The sequence below is a fragment of the Callionymus lyra genome, chromosome 5 (genome assembly GCF_982586985.1).
Source record: "Callionymus lyra chromosome 5, fCalLyr1.hap1.1, whole genome shotgun sequence".
In the NCBI taxonomy this organism is placed as follows: domain Eukaryota; kingdom Metazoa; phylum Chordata; class Actinopteri; order Syngnathiformes; family Callionymidae; genus Callionymus; species Callionymus lyra.
The window spans coordinates 7,544,893-7,560,582 of record NC_141822.1 but is presented as its reverse complement, the minus strand read 5'-3'; the positions used below and the strand labels follow the sequence as shown (position 1 = coordinate 7,560,582).

General features: G+C 35.3%; 2 protein-coding genes across 4 annotated transcripts in view; one reads left to right on the top strand and one right to left on the bottom strand.

Annotated features, from left to right (window-relative positions):
* Positions 1–4,785, bottom strand: part of prlra (prolactin receptor a) — a 16,100-nt gene extending 11,315 nt beyond the window's left edge. Inside the window, exon 1 of one of the 2 annotated variants that reach the window (XM_087792424.1) lies at positions 4,654–4,785. The gene's annotated coding sequence lies outside the window, so the exon portion shown is untranslated. The remainder of the gene's footprint in view (positions 1–4,653) is intronic. The other variant, XM_087792423.1, reaches the window with a different exon arrangement.
* A 4,294-nt stretch (positions 4,786–9,079) lies between these two features.
* The window catches only part of nedd4l (NEDD4 like E3 ubiquitin protein ligase), a 41,058-nt gene continuing 34,447 nt past the window's right edge, over positions 9,080–15,690 (top strand). Inside the window, exons 1-3 of one of the 2 annotated variants that reach the window (XM_087790649.1) lie at positions 9,080–9,405; positions 12,586–12,659; positions 15,333–15,414. In XM_087790649.1, the coding sequence (XP_087646775.1) occupies positions 9,361–9,405; positions 12,586–12,659; positions 15,333–15,414 (201 nt within the window). In that variant the 5' untranslated portion in view covers positions 9,080–9,360. The remainder of the gene's footprint in view (positions 9,406–12,585; positions 12,660–15,332; positions 15,415–15,690) is intronic. The other variant, XM_087790651.1, reaches the window with a different exon arrangement.

Genomic DNA, 15,690 nt, shown 5'->3' with positions numbered 1-15,690 from the left:
ATACAAATGTCATTAATATTTGTATTTCTTTTAGTTGGTGAAGAGCTTATAATTCCAAGAAATACACACTTATATTATATTTATTTATTTATGCAACAACATTAAAAAAAAGTGTCGCTATATATTTTCCACAGAAACTTTTATAGAACGTAAGACATTTCCGTTGAGGTATACTAAATAAAACCTAAAAAAAAACTTTCTTAATAAAACGCTGAGTCATCGTTCCATCTAGAAATTAAGACGTCATATTGCTAGAATGCACGAGTACGAAGATAGAACGTCATAAAGTTACATGAGTCTGCCCTCGCTCAGATTGGTGCCTTCATTTCAGTAACGTCACAATCTGATAATTGGCATTAAGATGGAGCCTCTGGATTAGCTTCCCGCTGCATTTAGCATCTTACATAAGCATGTCCGAAGCCAGTAAGCTGCTCAGCTCTGCAAACAACGGCCAACAGTGGACATAACCTCCCGACACTTCCTCTTTTATCCACTACCAATGGGTTGTCTCTTTACATGACAGTATTTGTGATGATGCGCTTCCTCTTCTGAGTACAGCAATCTTCTTATCAACTTTAAAGGAATATTTTAGTGACGTTAAACTCAGAGATTTAAATCTCAAGTCACATGCCAGAAAAAAAAGGTATATTTACCAGACTGATTGAAATAGATTTTCTTTTCATTGGAAGTCTCTGTATGATAATAAATTTTCCTTATCTCATCTCAAACACTGACATCTATAAAAGTCACCATAAGAACACGAACATGAATCTACTTTGAATCTCTCAGACAACCGCCCAGTAGTCATAAAATGACTGGGTGGCCAGATTTGGCCCCCGGGCCGTGAGTTTGATCAGAGAAAATACGAGGTATATGTTCTAGAATGATTATCTATTATATATTTCATGTATATATGTGTAGGTTTACATGGAAAATTTCTACAAATTTAAGAAAAATAGAAAAATTAAATTAAAATATATATTTTTTAATTTTTACTACTCCTTTCCAGTATTTTCTTTTTCATATTTTGCTTAATTTGTATTATTATCTTTTGAATGTACAAGTTATAATAATTATTAATAATAATTACATAAATTAATTCAATCATTTTGATTGAAATTGTTGTTAATGACGCCACTATTTGTAGTAATAAGTAGTTCCACCTCCTTTAGATAATGTAAATACAGTCGTCTCTTAGCAACAACATCTCAGATCCGTTCTGTCACTTTCTCTCGTTTATTTGCAACTTTACGCCGTCAAAAATAAAGACACAACATCAGCTACTACTAAAAGATGACTTTGTCCTTTTGAGGTGTGTGTCTTGTCCCTCAAAATAAAATGTAATAAATAACTAAATACTTCAAAATGAAGTGCCTTCATATTTAATTGATATGTTCTGTCAAAAGTATTTTAAATAGTCAATAATAAAACAACAGTTTTTGCCTTCCCGCCCCAGTTTTCCCCGTCACATTAAGTCTTGAGGGCCAGTCATGGTATATAATGTGTTTCCATTAGGAAACGAGATTACCCGACGTGACATATACAACAGAGGGTAAAGGGGTTGGCTCGTGTCCCAAGAACTTTCCGGTTCAATTCCAACTCTGGATAAGATTGTGTCAGACACGTAACCATTATTTCTCCTGACGGTGAGCTAGCACGCTGCGTTGCAGCCTACTCCCATCATTGTGTGATTGCGTGTTTCAAACAAGAAAAAAGTTCAGCTGCAAATTTCTCTGAAAATGTTGATGCATACGGGATATGATTTGTTAAAACATGGCTACATAGTAAGCTTTTGCTATAATGTGACTTTTATGTATGATACCATAGTTTTAAACTAAAGACTGATATTTCAGTACCAGTGATAGACCGTTCAACAAAGAATAGTTGGAAAAAAAAAACTGTACTCGGTAAATGTATTTAATAGATGTCCCTTTGGATCAAATTACAAATGGAATATATAACACATACTAATAAAACAGGGGTCAAGTATTTGACCCCTAAAATCTAATGTAAGGGTTAGGTTGAAAAGAGTTGTTTTTTTTTGGCTTGTGTGGAAAGATTGATTTGCTTTTCCAGGCAGCAGTGCTGTCTGACCTACATGCTTCTCATGCGGAGAGCTGTCGAGGTCGTCGTTCACAAAGACATTCACAATTGTTTAAAAAAAAATGAAGTTTTGCTCAGGATTCATTAGAGATAAATTTGATGAATCCCATGGTGACTGTGTATAATCTGGTGGTGGAGGAGCATTATATAGTTGCCGACCATCCGTACTCTCGGATAGAAGATGACGCAGGAAGGTTGAAGGAAAAGTTCAGCCAAAATTCACTCATTTTCTTCTCACCCTCCTGACAGCTAAATTGGGAATATTTAGTAATCTGTGTTTTTTTTGGAGATACAGGAAGAAACTGGACCTCAGTTGTCCTTGTCTTCATCTTAAAAAGACACTTAAAAACATCCAAATACCTCCATACTGCGTGTCTGTAATGTCTATCTTGTATTGAAGCCTCAACATGAGGAATTGTTCAAATTGTCGTTGGTAACGGAAGAGTCCATTCAGTACATTTCATACGGATGTTTTTAAGTGTGTTTTTTTGCTGCCTGTAACTCCAAAAAAGACACAGATTATTTTGAAAAAACCCCCAGACCTTAAAGCAGCTCTATGCGATTCAAAGTCGAGCGACGCCAGTGGACTAAAGTGGTAGTGTTTAGCCCGACGGGAGACCACATTTCCCATGAGCACTTGCTAAACGTCGCAAAAGTTGCCATGTCCCAGGTTTGCAGCAGTTGAACTAATGATTACAGACTTCCATTGTCTGAATGAAGGACGATACTGATGAATCAGATTGTGGATAATGAAATATGATATGACGGCTTTGTAGATAACATAACTTTAACTAGTACTGTAATTCACCCCCACCCAACATCACAACAAGCATGTTCACACCATCCCAAAGAACTTTTACAGTGAAAATAAAAATCACACAAAACACCTCAAGTCACGATATATGAGTCATTCAACTAGTTTTAACAAGTTATTTTAGAACAAAAATATCAAAGTACCCAAAACTTCCCAGAACTGCTTTAATTGACATGAGGTTGAGTAGAAAATGAGGGAAATTTTCATTTTGGGTGAACTATCACTCTCTAAGTTATATGGATTTTAATTAACTGTAAATTCTGACATGTTAACATAATTTATTTAGTTTTGGATAGTTTTTCTGACACATTTATTAAAAAAAAATGTACAGGATTTAGTCCCAAGTAATTAAGGACATGAACATGTTTGTTTCGGGTCATGAGAAAATAATTGTGTAAAGATAATTGTTACGAACACATTCAACAAATTGTTGCAGAGAAAGCCCAGCCCAGGGCTACAGAGATGGGTTTTTTCATGCACTAAACCTTTTGAAATGTTGCTGCTAGTCCATGAGACACAGTGGAAAAAAAAAGTTGGCCAGCCCGGTCTGGTATAATGAACAAAGAACATATAGTTAGTTTTTCAAGTTTATCTTTTGAGTAAACTTGACTTAAAACGAGCACGTCGACGTGTCAAGAATCCCAGGCTTTTGCATCTGCAGAGAAAACACCATCTTTTCCCCAAAACACAACACCTTTCAGACAGTAATAATCAATAGAACAGAATTTAAATGAACTAATTTATCTTTCTGTGCGGCCAGGAAACCAACATTGGTTTGATATTTTTACCACAAATGCAGATTCTTAAAAAAAAACCAACAGTACAAACCTTCACTTGTAGCTTTGTTTTGATAACAACAGACCAAGTTCAAAGAAAGCAGTTAAAGCACATGAACCCACCTCTTTCTAAGAACTTCTTTATGATTTATTACTGTATATGATTCATCATCATCCTTTAAATTATTTGATACAATATTATTTATTTTTAAAACAGCATTGTATTTATAAAAATGTAAAAAACTATTATTGGAACATTATTTAAACTGTAAGTTTCTATCATATTGTCCTTATTTTACAGCATTAACAGTCTTCATCATGGCAGGTTTTCTCATCGTTTCATTGGAACCAGTCATAGTTGAGGAGCTAAATAAAGGAATACACCTGGTAAGATGTAATAATGAGACAACTGAAGGTGGGAAAAGTAAGTCTGCATCAGGTCCCAAATATAGTAATCCTGTTGAGGCCACCACACTTCTCACAGAGGAAGAGCAGGTCAAGTCAAAATGTTAATCCCATTATAGCATTATAGTTCTGTATTAAGCATGACGTCTGATGGTGCTGTATAATATATATTGATATATCTGAACTTGGTCATGAAGGTTGAGCTGGTTCATTTCACTTTCCAGGTAAGCTATAGTTAAAACGGCTGCTCGACTACATTCCCTTTTTAGTAGACATCCCTGACAGATATGGAGTCTTAAATTTAATTTGTACTTGACAAATAATAGATCCTGATATTTTGTATAACAATGTTAAGTTTCTGATTATTATCTTTAGAGCAAGAGCTGCAGATGTTCTATCAAATTCATTATTTATCTACAATGAAATGATTAAAACGTTTCAAAAATACCTGTAAAGTCAGTCGAAATGACGATAACTTATCAGACTTATTCAATTATTTCTTTTTGTGCTCCGTTTCCAATGCTTCAATATGATTTAGTCAAGATAGAGACTTACCTGCATTTATACAACGCCGCAATCCGAGTTGTTTTCTTTGAGGAGGTGAATATTGTTCTTCTTTTAAAACAGAATAAATGAAAGTGAATGGACGGACGCAGACGCGCAGAGATCTAGCTGTCAGTGCGACATGTCTTATGCTTACCAGGAGCAACCGGTGCGGGCGGTGCGGGTGAAACAGATGACCCGCCCAACAATTTCATCCTCCTGGATAAACCACGCCCAACAAGTGTCCAGGCGATTGTTGACGTTTAGACGAAGTGGTGAAATACATGTGTGGTGAATACTGTCATTTAAAGTTGCAAAATAATTAATACAATTTAAATAATTCAATTAAAATAATTACGATTTCCGTATTATTTGTCTTGTGTTTTAAAATACACCTTTTAAGCGTCAACCACCATGTCCTATAATAATAGTAATGCTTTGTTTCAGTTTTATTATCATTTATAAATTGTGATTCACAAACAATGCTTGTCTGTCAAAGCCTGAGCTAAAAAGTATCTCACATTAAGTTTAAGTTATATTATTTTTAGTCTACTGGAATGTTTTTTTTTTTTTTTTTAATAATCCAGGTAAGAAAGATATCTATTTCCATTTAAATTATCGTTGTGTATTATTTATCATCACCGACTTTTAACTAAGGGACTTATTCTAATTCACAAATAAGACATAAAGTATATACTTTATTGAATATTTTTTTGATTGTTTAAGCGCTTTGTGACCCTGGTCTGGAAAAGCGCTATATAAATAAAAATTACTTACTTACTTACTTACCTTAATGGTAACATTTCAAGCTTACAGGTTCTTTACTCCTAAATGAGTGTTTTCGAAGCATGTTTGTTAATTGTAAATCTTATATATATAAATAAAACTGTGAGGATTTTACAGTTTCACTACAAAGTATCACTTACATTTAGCAGATATTTGAATTCATAAACACATTAACAGAAATAGGATCAGAAACGTTTATTGCCAGTGTTATAAACACAACCCAGTATTTATTTATTTATTTTGAATAAAAGAATGGAATAAGAATACACACAAAGCCATTATCCATGGGTGTGAGTGTGTGCATGAATAGTTGTGGTACTCTGACCGGATTGTTCAATGTGTCCCCTGCCTCACTCCTGAGGTAGCTGGGATGGACTCCATGATGGTAACTATCAGAAATATACGATACATACATGTTAAAGTATTTTAAATCAATGTCACTTTAAAGAAACGACAGGCCATTAAAAAAAAGTTCAAGATATATTACAAAACACAAACTCACATTATTGCAGCCAATCTATTCACTATTATTATTATTATTATATTATTATTATCACTTTCGATGGAACTACAGTATATCTATAAATAAAACATTTCTAGTGTTAGAATACATGTTTGGCTGTGTCCCTCCTCTTGTCAGCTCTGCTTAGAAGCAATAATGTTATATAATATCGCCATCTGCTCACTGTGTTGATACAAAGTCCCTCATTGGTGAACAAGCCATGCTCATATCCATGTAGACACACAGGGATTTGTTTTTCAGTCCAGAAATTTAAATAATTGTTTTAATATTGAATCAATTTCTCTCGAGAAAAAAAGTCCTGCTGCAGCCTGTGCTTGTATAATACGTTAAAAATTCATAAATTATATATTATTCGAATATAGACGATGTGGAGACGCAGTACTTTCCTGTTTTTAATGTTCAAGATTGATTTTTACTTGTTCTCTGGTGACTTTGCTTTGACAGTTTATTTGAAATCGTTTGTCCTAATCTGACACTCGGTTATAATGAAACTCTAGGGGCTCCTAGTGGTGCTTTTAGATATTACAACTGCAAGTGAAGTGACCACAGTGTCTGGTTATTACACAGTAATAGACGTATTTGTGAAATAACACTAACAAACTATTACAAAAAAAAAGATGTACTGTCTATTATTTTGATTTCACAATAATTAGAATCAAGAAGTTATGTCAAAGTAAAGTAAACGTAATTTTTTCACACTTTGTTGTTGAAAAACATCAACATTATTTTCTTACAAACGCATGTATTGCAATCTATGACCGAGCCGATTGTAATACTAAATACTAAATAACTGCAGCTTTTTTTTTTCCATCAATTTATTTTATTATTTTCAAACATTAATATACAACACACACATTAATATACTACAACACAAACACATACAGGTTCACGATAAAGACATAATCGAAATGGACGCAGAAAAATAATAATACAAAACAAAAGATAAAAAATCAAATAAAAACCAAAAAAAAAACAACAACATACAAAAATAATAAAATGAGGGTGAAATAACAATTCCACGAACAAATTGACGTCTGAGAATATATTATGAAGAACAGTTATAATCCACAACTTTTTCCACAATTAACAGCGGTCAGCTGAGACAAGAATGTTGTCCAAATGAACTACATCAGGTCACAATACATCTTCCTCAGGTACTTCCATCATGTGAGAGATGTCATTATTTGTAAGGAACCTACAGAAGGGCCCCACATATCGTCAAAACACTGTTGTTTACCCTTAATAGCATATATGATGTTTTTCTAGGGGCAGAGTTGATGTTAAATCTAACATCTATCTACCAATTTTTGGCTTATCCATGTCCTTTCATGCAACTGCAATCATTCTTTTTGCCAACAACAGAGCAATATCAATAAATCGTCTGTGTTTATTTTTAGAATTGGACATTCAACTGGGTACACACCTAATAGGAAAAGTTTTGGTTCCAAATTTAATTGAATTCCTAACATTTCTTCAAGACTTTGTTTGACTTCCTTCCAGAATGTTTCTATTTCGGAGCATTGCCACAAAAGTGGAAAAACTCTGCCTTTTCTCAGTTCCACACTTGATACAAATATCCAGTACAGTGTTGGTAAATTTATTTAGTTTGACTGGTGTCATATAAGTGCGCATTAGCCAATTGTATTGCAACAATTTAAGGCGTGTGTTCACCGTTTGTGACTAAGCTTTTTGTACAGGCCTGGTCCCATTCCCACATCAGAGATAATGACCTGTAGGTCTTCTCTCCAAGAATTAAGTCTGCTCATTGATGATTCTGGTGACTGACCAACCAGTTCACCATATATTTTTTAAATTAACCCTTTTCCTCAGGCATACCTTAACATCATTTCTTCCATAGCAGTTCATTTAGGGATCGATAATGACTGTTTTTGTTGAGATCTTATAAAGTCTCTAATTTGTAAAAATTGAAAAAAGTGTAATTAAAGGACAGACGTTGTTTATCATCTGGACTATAAAGATCTCCCACACTATGTAGACCCTTTTCAGCACAAATGTCAAAACCTTCTTTGAAATATTTTTTAACTTGAGCCCATACGTTAATAATGTTTTTTACCACAGGATTATTTGTATGCTGTTTTAATCTTTTAGAGTTAGCTGAATACAAAAACATGGGGAAGGCAAGTTTTTAATGAACTTTCCTCCATTTACCTCCACAACGGCACATTATCTTTTGTGAAATAGAACATCATAGTTCCTAACTGAGCTGCCCAATAGCGATAGGGGTGGCCTGGGGCGTTTATTCTTCCATAAGAATGTAAAGATTATTTTAATTTTGAAGAGAATATTCATTTTGAGAGTATTTATTTTCCCCATAAACAATATAGGTAGGTTTTCCCATCGGTCTAAAGAATGGGAAATTTCCTGCATCGTTAGTTTATAATCGGCTTCAACAATATTTTCTAACAATGGTACTAACTTCAGCTTTGGTAAATGTTGAGACAAATTTTTTTTCCTGGGTCTGTCCCTGGGCCTCCTCTTGTTCTTTGAACATTTTTATTTGTGAGTAAAATGGAGGAGTATTTCAGTATTTACCAATATACGTATTATACCTTTGGTGAAATGCACAATTTATTGATAGTTATATTTAAATAAAAGTGTAGGCAAAAATGATGTCAGAGAGTCTTATAGAGAATATTACAAAAAAATGTTTGTGAGTGTTTCCTTTATACACTATAATAGCGTATTTTGTACTATAATCTAGGATAACTGGAATGGTTTATGGTATGAATATATAACATTCAGTTTATATTACTCAATAATGTGCTGTCAAAATAAATGCCCCGCCCACTATTTGACCGCTTAATTTATATCACGACTAATGAATGATTATATTTAAAAAATACATTTGTAAATATTACTTTTTATTATTAGGTTAGGTTCATATCATCATGTACTAATAATGATTTAAAATATAAAAAAAAAAAACGAAAACAGAAAAACATCAATAAACTCCCATTACAGTGATTATTGGTTAGCAACACGGTTTGGGACAAAAGCCTCGCATCTGATTGGTTCACACCGCCGGCAATCATCCACCTTCGCCTCCTGATTGGCCGAGACACCAAGAGGAAGTCAAGTGTCAGTGGGTTCTGCTGGGATAAGCCCTGGAGTTGACAAAAGCGATCTGTCTACATCGAAACATATTGGATGCCGTTTAAATTCAAGTCGTGAGCCTGGGAAACAAACCCCTTCCAGTGAGCCACAAGGGTCCAACAAAAATAACCCAAACCCCTTGACGTACCCGCGGAACCTGCCCTGGTCTCCCGTGGACTTGACCAGCATCCGCGCGACACAAAGAGAGGAAAGTGGGACTTTATTGTTCGAGGCTAGCTACAAGCTAGCTCTGCTACAACCTCCTTTGCCGTCCGTGTTCTGGGACAACAGTCTTTATGGCTACGAATTTCGAGCCAATATATGGACTATCAGAAGACGAGGTAAGCCCCTCGTGTGGTGGCTCGTTATTTTCAGAGCTTTTCTAGAATATTTTTCGTGGTTCACGTCAGCGGGTGATGACAGCCGAGCTAACCAGCCCTTCAGCCACATTCCTGGGCAACGATCATCTGTCAGTTCCTCAAACATCACAGAAAAAACGCTGCTTCGACAGGATTCTAGCACGTCAACATGGAACGTGATGTTATTCGATGTACTCGGGAGCAGACGAGGTGTCTTCCTGGGTTGTTGTTTTTGATTTTTCGTGTTTACAAATACAGGCAATATCTCGAAATCTGGGCGTCTCTTATGGATCAGTCATACATGCTGCGGTCAACGTTGTAATATTGTATATTGGCCATTAATAAATGTGTTTTTTAAGCATTGATTATTAGTTGTTAAGCTCATGTTTATTGATGTATTAATACATACCATACTTTGTATGGCATTCATAATGCACACTATGTACAATATAATTTGGATTCGCAAAAGAAAAAAAAATGAAACCTATTATACACATTATATGTTAAAACGATAATAAATACATTACAAATATGAGCAACAACAATACAAACTAGCTCAAATACACTAGTCTTTGACGTCTTTATAAAATACACACTCTACAAAAGTACAGGGGGAGTAAAAAAAAACAACAATTCAAAAATAATCAGCTGAAAATATGAATACAACAATATATGGCTTTATTTGTTGACAATACTGATTCAACTGCACAACAACAGAGTTTTCTTTCATTCATTCATTTTTTTTTTTTGCTTCTAAATCATATTTTGTTTTAATCATAGTCATTTTATTGTTTAAATTTCACTAAAGTTAAAACAATATCTATCTATCTATCTATCTATCTATCTATCTATCTATCTATCTATCTATCTATCTATCTATCTATCTATCTATCTATCTATCTATCTATCTATCTATCTATTTCAATAAATCAATTTTTAAATAAAAAAATAACATGCAAATATTTACATAGTTTCTTCATTTTTGTGTTGCAATTTAACTTCCAGGCCGCTAGATTGGAGCAGTAATTACAGAAGCATGAGGAATAATGAAATTCTGCGTGATGACTAAGGACGAGAGGATACAGTGGACTCCAGCATTTTTTTATGCTGATATTTTTTTATGGTTTCAAAACAAATGAAAGCAGTTCCGGCTTTGTCAAGAGTCATGTGGTCTGTAAATTCGGAAACACCGGAGTCAAGTACTGGACAATGCAACAAGCGTATAGATGTTCCCACAGTGTTGCAATGATTTGTGCCACCATATCATGATACGTACCTTATCGCCAGACTCTCGCTAATACACAACCGTAGTAAAAACATTAGATTTTTTCAAGTAAACAGTCTGACCACAGTAGGGAAAAAAAGGAGTGGCTGAATCTCGCCTTCCTGCAGCGTGGGTGTACATTATGTGGGACATTGTTTATGCTGTTTACTGCCATCAAAGTTGTTTCCTGGAGGGGGTTGGACAGGTCCGCCATCGTTGACGATAGTCAAAGTCCTCCTGTCTAGGGAGCAGCCCAGGTCAGAGCCGGGCCCAGTGTTTTTCTAAAAGACTTCTCTGGAAGGTAATTTAGAATCCAAAGGTTTGGACCCTATCCATTTCTTCACCAGCCATTTAGGCTTACACTGCATTGCCCCTATGTGGTGTCATCAATAATGAGGTGAGAGGGGGTAACCTTATCCTGGTTGTGGTACATGCAAATCCTATAGTCAAACACTAGAACTTAAGTGCCTTACACAGTCAGGAGTTGTAATGTAAACTGAAGCTTGAGGCTTTTTTGACACGACGTGTAGTGACTCAACAAATCATTCATATCTCTCTGTCAAAACAGGGGCGTGTTTGTCATTGTTGAGTTTTTATCCTTGAATAGCTTGGCTCACTTCTGCTCATTTGACTGTGTCGATACTGGAGTAAAATCCATTTTTTCAATCGTGTTTTTTGACTCGTATCACTTAGTAGTAGTAAGTGGTAAGTAATGTTATTGTCATACCTTTATATCAAAGAACTGTGAAGTGTGGATAGTTAAATGACAGCAAACATTTTCTTTATTTTATTGATGTTTTTGACATAGCTGACTTAAAAAAAAATACATATGTAAATATGAAATTGTTGGTTAAATTGCCATGAGCAACCGGTGTGGGTTTAGGATTGTGTCATGTCAACTACAGCCTTATGTTTACTCCAACCTTTCCCAAACCAGACCTGTAGAGATGTGGTTAATAAGTACATCGTAAGTGAGTGAGTCTAGGTATACAGTATATATAATGTGAGATTAATTTCCATATTTCCACAAAATTCCGACCATTTATTGTAAACAAGATTGTACGACTTTATCTGGAATTAAACAATTAGCTTCTGTATTTATTTAACTATTCATACTATACAATTGAGTTCCTTCTTCCGTCTTTTACTGCAAACAATCTCCCCCCCAGTGAAAGTTAAAGCCAACTTGGTTTCCACATTCCTTAAGACTATGCACTCCCAAGGGCTTTGGGCTAAACAGTAATGTTACACCTCCTGATCAGAGAAATGACCCGAGGAAGTGAAGGCTTTGTCCTGGACCTTAACCTCACCCGAGCGTTGTGTCATAGCAGCGATCACTTCATTGTCTTACAAGGTAACTACACCTCAATGTAAATGAAAGAAAACAAAAAACAAAATGGGCTACCATGTTATTGGTCGTATTGATTAGCGTAATGGGATTTTTAACATCACCGTCCTGCCCACAAATTGGTGGAGCCTTGAAAGTCAGTTCGGAGATACAATCTTGGCTAACTGGTCCTGGGTTTGCCACATAGTCTCCTTCAAGTTTTAAGCACCTATAAATCTGGTAGAAAGAGTTAATCATTGGATGTCCCTTCGAGAGTTAGAGACTTATTGACCTCTTTAACCTATAAGAGACATGGCCGCCTAAGAAGTTTCTAATCTTATTTTTGCGTACTGTACTATTAATTTGTGTGTTTATCTAGTCCTTTATGTCAAAGTTCTTACCTAAGGCTAATTCTTACTGCGTTTGTCAGCAGCATAAGAGAAACTATTTAAAAAATGGTGGTTATTTTGCTCATTTTCACACCCATATTTTTTGAAACTGCTTGCTAGCTTTAAAAGGTAAAACGTCTCTGAAGGTTGTCCACATTTTCAATCTGATTCTCTCTTTGCAGAATGAAACAAGATTGCTACGGGTTAAGGTCGTTGCAGGAATTGATCTGGCGAAGAAAGACATCATTGGAGCCAGGTAAGCTCTTTTCACATACGCAAACGACTTCTTTTTGTATGTCCCTCTTGTGTTACTCACATTTATTTACAGTCAAAACAGTTGGGTTCATTGGTGGCTTTGAATTACTTTGAAACTTTTTGGCTGTGAAGTTCAGAACAGACATTAAAGACGAGATCAAATATTAGTTTTGCACTGATTTATTAATGTAGTAAAGTAAGTAAGCAAAGGTTATTTGTGAAGCGACTTCCTGGACCAGGGTCCGATATCAATGCAAATGCAAAATACAAGTTTAATACCATGGTACTGGTGATGTGCCACTGGTTTGAATTTGTTATGAACACATTTTTGCTTGGCGTAGATATGGACATTTTTTAAAAGTATACCTGTGACACTGGGCCCTAGTGAAAATTGAGACTGTTTTGCTCAAGAAACCCTCACAAGCTCACCAAAAGCTAACCAGCTGCTGGTGAAGCTTGTGGTTGTTGATTAAATGGTAAGTAACAGTAATGCCATGTGAAGCATACTTTTGAAGCAATTGGAACAAAAGCCAACAAAATAAAAGCATTCTGCTTGTATATTAAGATTTTGAATGCTGTGTGTTTACATCCGACATAAAAAGAATCTTGCGTTTTAAACTTACTATACCTTGGATGACTTGAAATGGTAAACTTTTAACTTTTTAAAGTCCACCATTACAGTAATCAAATGGTCAATGATTACCCATGTCTAGTCTTTTGTAGATCTAAAGTCTGCTTTAAGATATTAAGCTAATACATTAAAAAATGTCAAATTGTAGGTAAGAAAAGCATCCCTTATGTTTAAGCAAATTTGTTTTTAAGATCAAATGCCAGTATTTTTGACTAGCTGCAGTTGCATAGCGCTTTGTATTTAATCACCAGTCTCACTGTAGTCAGTCGGCAATGTGCTAGTTAATATTAAACAGTGTGGCCATGGTTCACAGCTTTATAGTCATCATGTGATCAAAGGCACACGACATGTTCTTAGACATGAAGATAAGTATTTTAAGAACTCTGGAAATTCCCTTTTCCCACTTTTGGCTTTTAAGTAAATGAGTACATACATTTTTTTTGTTTTTATAAATCCTGAGGTTTATATCGTTGCAACAGGAGCGTACGTGGATGTAATGATGGGAGCACACATTGAACAGTGTCCTCTTGAAACTGCAGTAATTGATATAGGATGGAAGTGCATTCTGCAATAATGTTTTAATTCCACATCCGCAGTAAAGCTAATGGTTACTGTGGATACAACAAATGCTGGCAGATGTTACAAAGAGACTCAATAGAATATATCTGGGGCTAAAGTGCAGCAATGGTGACTAAAAGTGAGCAATTTTGGATACGAATGGGAAAGAAAGACGGCCACTATAATTGCAGACGACAAAAGCAAGTGGGTGAATCTAGTTTGGCTCATTCATTACCTTGAGCCTTGAGCTGATCAAATTGAATTTAAATAGCATCGGTGGTTTGCATCATCAGTACCGGAGATTGTTGGACGTGGCTAGCGTTGTGTGAGAGACACTTGTACGCCGCTGTGCATGTGTTTGCATCCTGATGCCCTGCTGGCAGGATCGCGCCGCCTGACTCACAAGAAAACTGTAATGAAGAGGCACTGAATGAGGTTATTTTCAACCAGACCGGACGGTTGTAACTTGGCGTCACGTCACTTCACCAGGTGCTGAAATGATACAACCCTATTTTCTTGTATGTGTAGTCGAACAGTTTTGCTAATATTTTCTGTTTAATGCCACAAAAGTATCTATTTTGTCAACACCGATCATGTTTTTTCTTATTAAGCAACATAAATAGATGATCATTAAGTAGATTCAACACATAATATCATATTTCCTGTTCTTGTTTTGAATGTCTTGCTGGATTTAGACGAGTACAAGATTTCTTGGTGCAGCTTGGACACAGTGAAACCTTTGTGATTGCTTAGTCATAGCACCTCACTGAACCACCCCTCTCATCTTAGCAGCTTCCTTGAAACCGTTTATTTCTATCCTCTATCACTTTTCACACTTGATATGTTCAGCCGAGTGTTTCTTTTTTCCACTTGCAATGTGCTGAGATTTCCAGCAGTCCATTAATGGCCAAATCAAATTTGTGGCATATGTGAAGAGATAATCTTTCTTAACCTCTGTTCAGATTTAAATCGATGTTTTTGACTATAAAACAAAAGTATTATTATTTTCGTTAAAATGCAAGTTTTGTTTTTTAAGTCTGTGTTGATTTATTTAGACCTATTTTTGACAAATGGTAATGCTACATGGTATTGTGTTATTTGTTAAATAATGTGATCGTCATTGTTTTAACCCATAATTGTTGCTTAGTAATAATATTTTGTATAAAAAATATAAATCCTTTTGCTTTGTCCTTTTTTTAAGATCCAGTAGTCTATTTACAGTAGATTTGGTTACTGCTGTCTACAGTGTTTTATCGTGTCTTAAGAGATTAATTAAAATGTTTATAGCCTGAAACAAAAAAAAGTGTCTTGCTCATTGCTGTAGTTACATGATCAACATATAAAATGAATTTCTAACATGATGATTTAAAAGAAAATGTGTGCTGAATATTAAGAAATGCTAGTACAAAATGAAGACCCCCAATAGACTGCATATCAAATAACACCATGAATCGAATTTGAATCTGTATTTTGTTTTGTCTGCAGTGATCCATACGTCAAACTTTCTCTCTATGTTGCGGATGAGAACAAAGAGCTCGCCTTAGTCCAAACCAAAACTATCAAAAAGGTGAGTCTTAACGTTTTCTTTTAATCATTTTTTCCATCCCTTGTCCCTTGTGGTTGTTGTATCAATAGAAAATTGCTGAATGAAATTAATCAAATTGTGCGACTATTTCTTAAAATAGACTAGATGGCGACAAGCCCTGGTCCCCTAGTGACCTATTTCTGAGAGGAACCCTCGGCAGGGGGAGCTCTTACTGTCTATTAAAACACCACCCTGAGGATAGCGTTTTGATTCGTTTTCTTTCACTTTGTACATCATTTCAGTAAAGGTAAACCATCA